Consider the following 1,533-nt stretch of genomic DNA (forward strand, 5'->3'; position numbering starts at 1 on the left):
TTTTTACAAGATTTCATGGAAGCTTATATTCTATATATAAAGTTATTAATCTGAGCTCATATGATATGGATGGCCCCTTTATTCTGTAGATTAAGAAAGATAATTCTAAAACCCTTATACAATTTTTCACAAAAATGTCTTTACTGAGGAGGTCAAAGGAAATCTGTAAAGAATTCAGAAAGGTGAAAACTATCACATTTAGCAATCATTCACAACTAGAAGGTGAGTGACTACTTGATTGAACAATTATCTTTAAATTTCTTCAAACTTGGTTTTCTGTGTTACAGTATTACAACAGAAACAAAGCAGGTTATTTGGAGGCTTTTATAAGATGCAGAATTTTTTTGCGGATATCAGGAAAGTTTAGGCCATAAACAATAGGGTTTACAAAGGGTGGTATAACAATAAATTCAAGTGAAATGACAACACTCAGCGCTATAGGAAGTTCCCCATTCACAAATCGAGTCAAAGTGAGCTCACAAAAAATAGCAACTGAGAAATTTAAAAGGATCATCATGTGTGGAATACAAGTTTTATATGCTTTGCTCCTGAACTCTTGTGTGCTTCTTTGACAAATAATAATAATTCTGACATAGGTATACAGTATAAAACTCAAAGGGATAAAAATTGTTGTGATAGTTACAATCAGGCCATAAATATTATTAATAGTAAAGTTCACACATGAGAGTTTGACAATTTCATAGTTGTGGCAGTACACCTTTAGTAATTTGTTACCACAGATTGTCAACCTTGCAGTCAAAAGAGCACTAATACCAACAAAAGTAAATGGATAAACCCATGCTATAATTATTAGAAAAGTTAGAAACCGTGTGGTAATTATGTTGTTGTAATGCAAAGGTTTACTGATTGCAACAAACCTATCAAATGCCATTAGCATCAATATTGTAAGTTCAAAAGCTGCATATGAGTAAATTACAAAACTCTGTATGATACATGCTTCAAAGGAGATTCTATGTGCATCATAGAGCAGGTCTGTCAATAACCTTGGGAAAAAGCCAGCTGTGCCATATACAGAGTTGATGGACAAGCATGACATCAAAATGTACATGGGCTTGTGCAATGTCTTCTCCAGAATGATTACAAGAACAATAAGAACATTAAAGTATATGACAGCACAGTAAAAAATAAACCCCAAAGTGAAGAAAGCATATCTTATGCACCCAAGATTTTCAAACAACATTAAGTAAAAATATGTTCCATTTTCCATTTTCCTTACACAAGGAAAACTTTCATTAACCTGAGGAAGAAAGCAAACAAAGTTCATTTAGACCATAAATAAATAAACACACAAACATTCAGCTCAGAATGTTTAGCCAGTGTCTTATACCATGTAATGTGACCCTAACTGTAACGTCTTAAATCTGATTAGTAATATAATAATCATTCAGTTAAATGAATGGTTAGCACATCAATGATTCAACACAGTTACTGTTGCTGTTTTAACACTACAAACATTATTACAAATACCTTCTATTATATACTCTGAAATGCCCATCATTGCATCTTCATTAA

General features: G+C 32.3%; 1 protein-coding gene across 1 annotated transcript; it reads right to left on the reverse strand.

The window, feature by feature from the left end:
- Positions 1–310: 310 nt before the first annotated feature.
- Positions 311–1,228, reverse strand: LOC308693814 (olfactory receptor 51I2-like; the record flags this gene model as incomplete). Its single annotated transcript, XM_081370909.1, has 1 exon — positions 311–1,228. One exon carries the CDS (start codon positions 1,226–1,228, stop codon positions 311–313), a length of 918 nt encoding a protein of 305 aa, XP_081227035.1.
- Positions 1,229–1,533: the final 305 nt, after the last annotated feature.

This window comes from Scardinius erythrophthalmus, assembly GCF_964197995.2.
Source record: "Scardinius erythrophthalmus genome assembly, chromosome: 7".
Taxonomy (NCBI): domain Eukaryota; kingdom Metazoa; phylum Chordata; class Actinopteri; order Cypriniformes; family Leuciscidae; genus Scardinius; species Scardinius erythrophthalmus.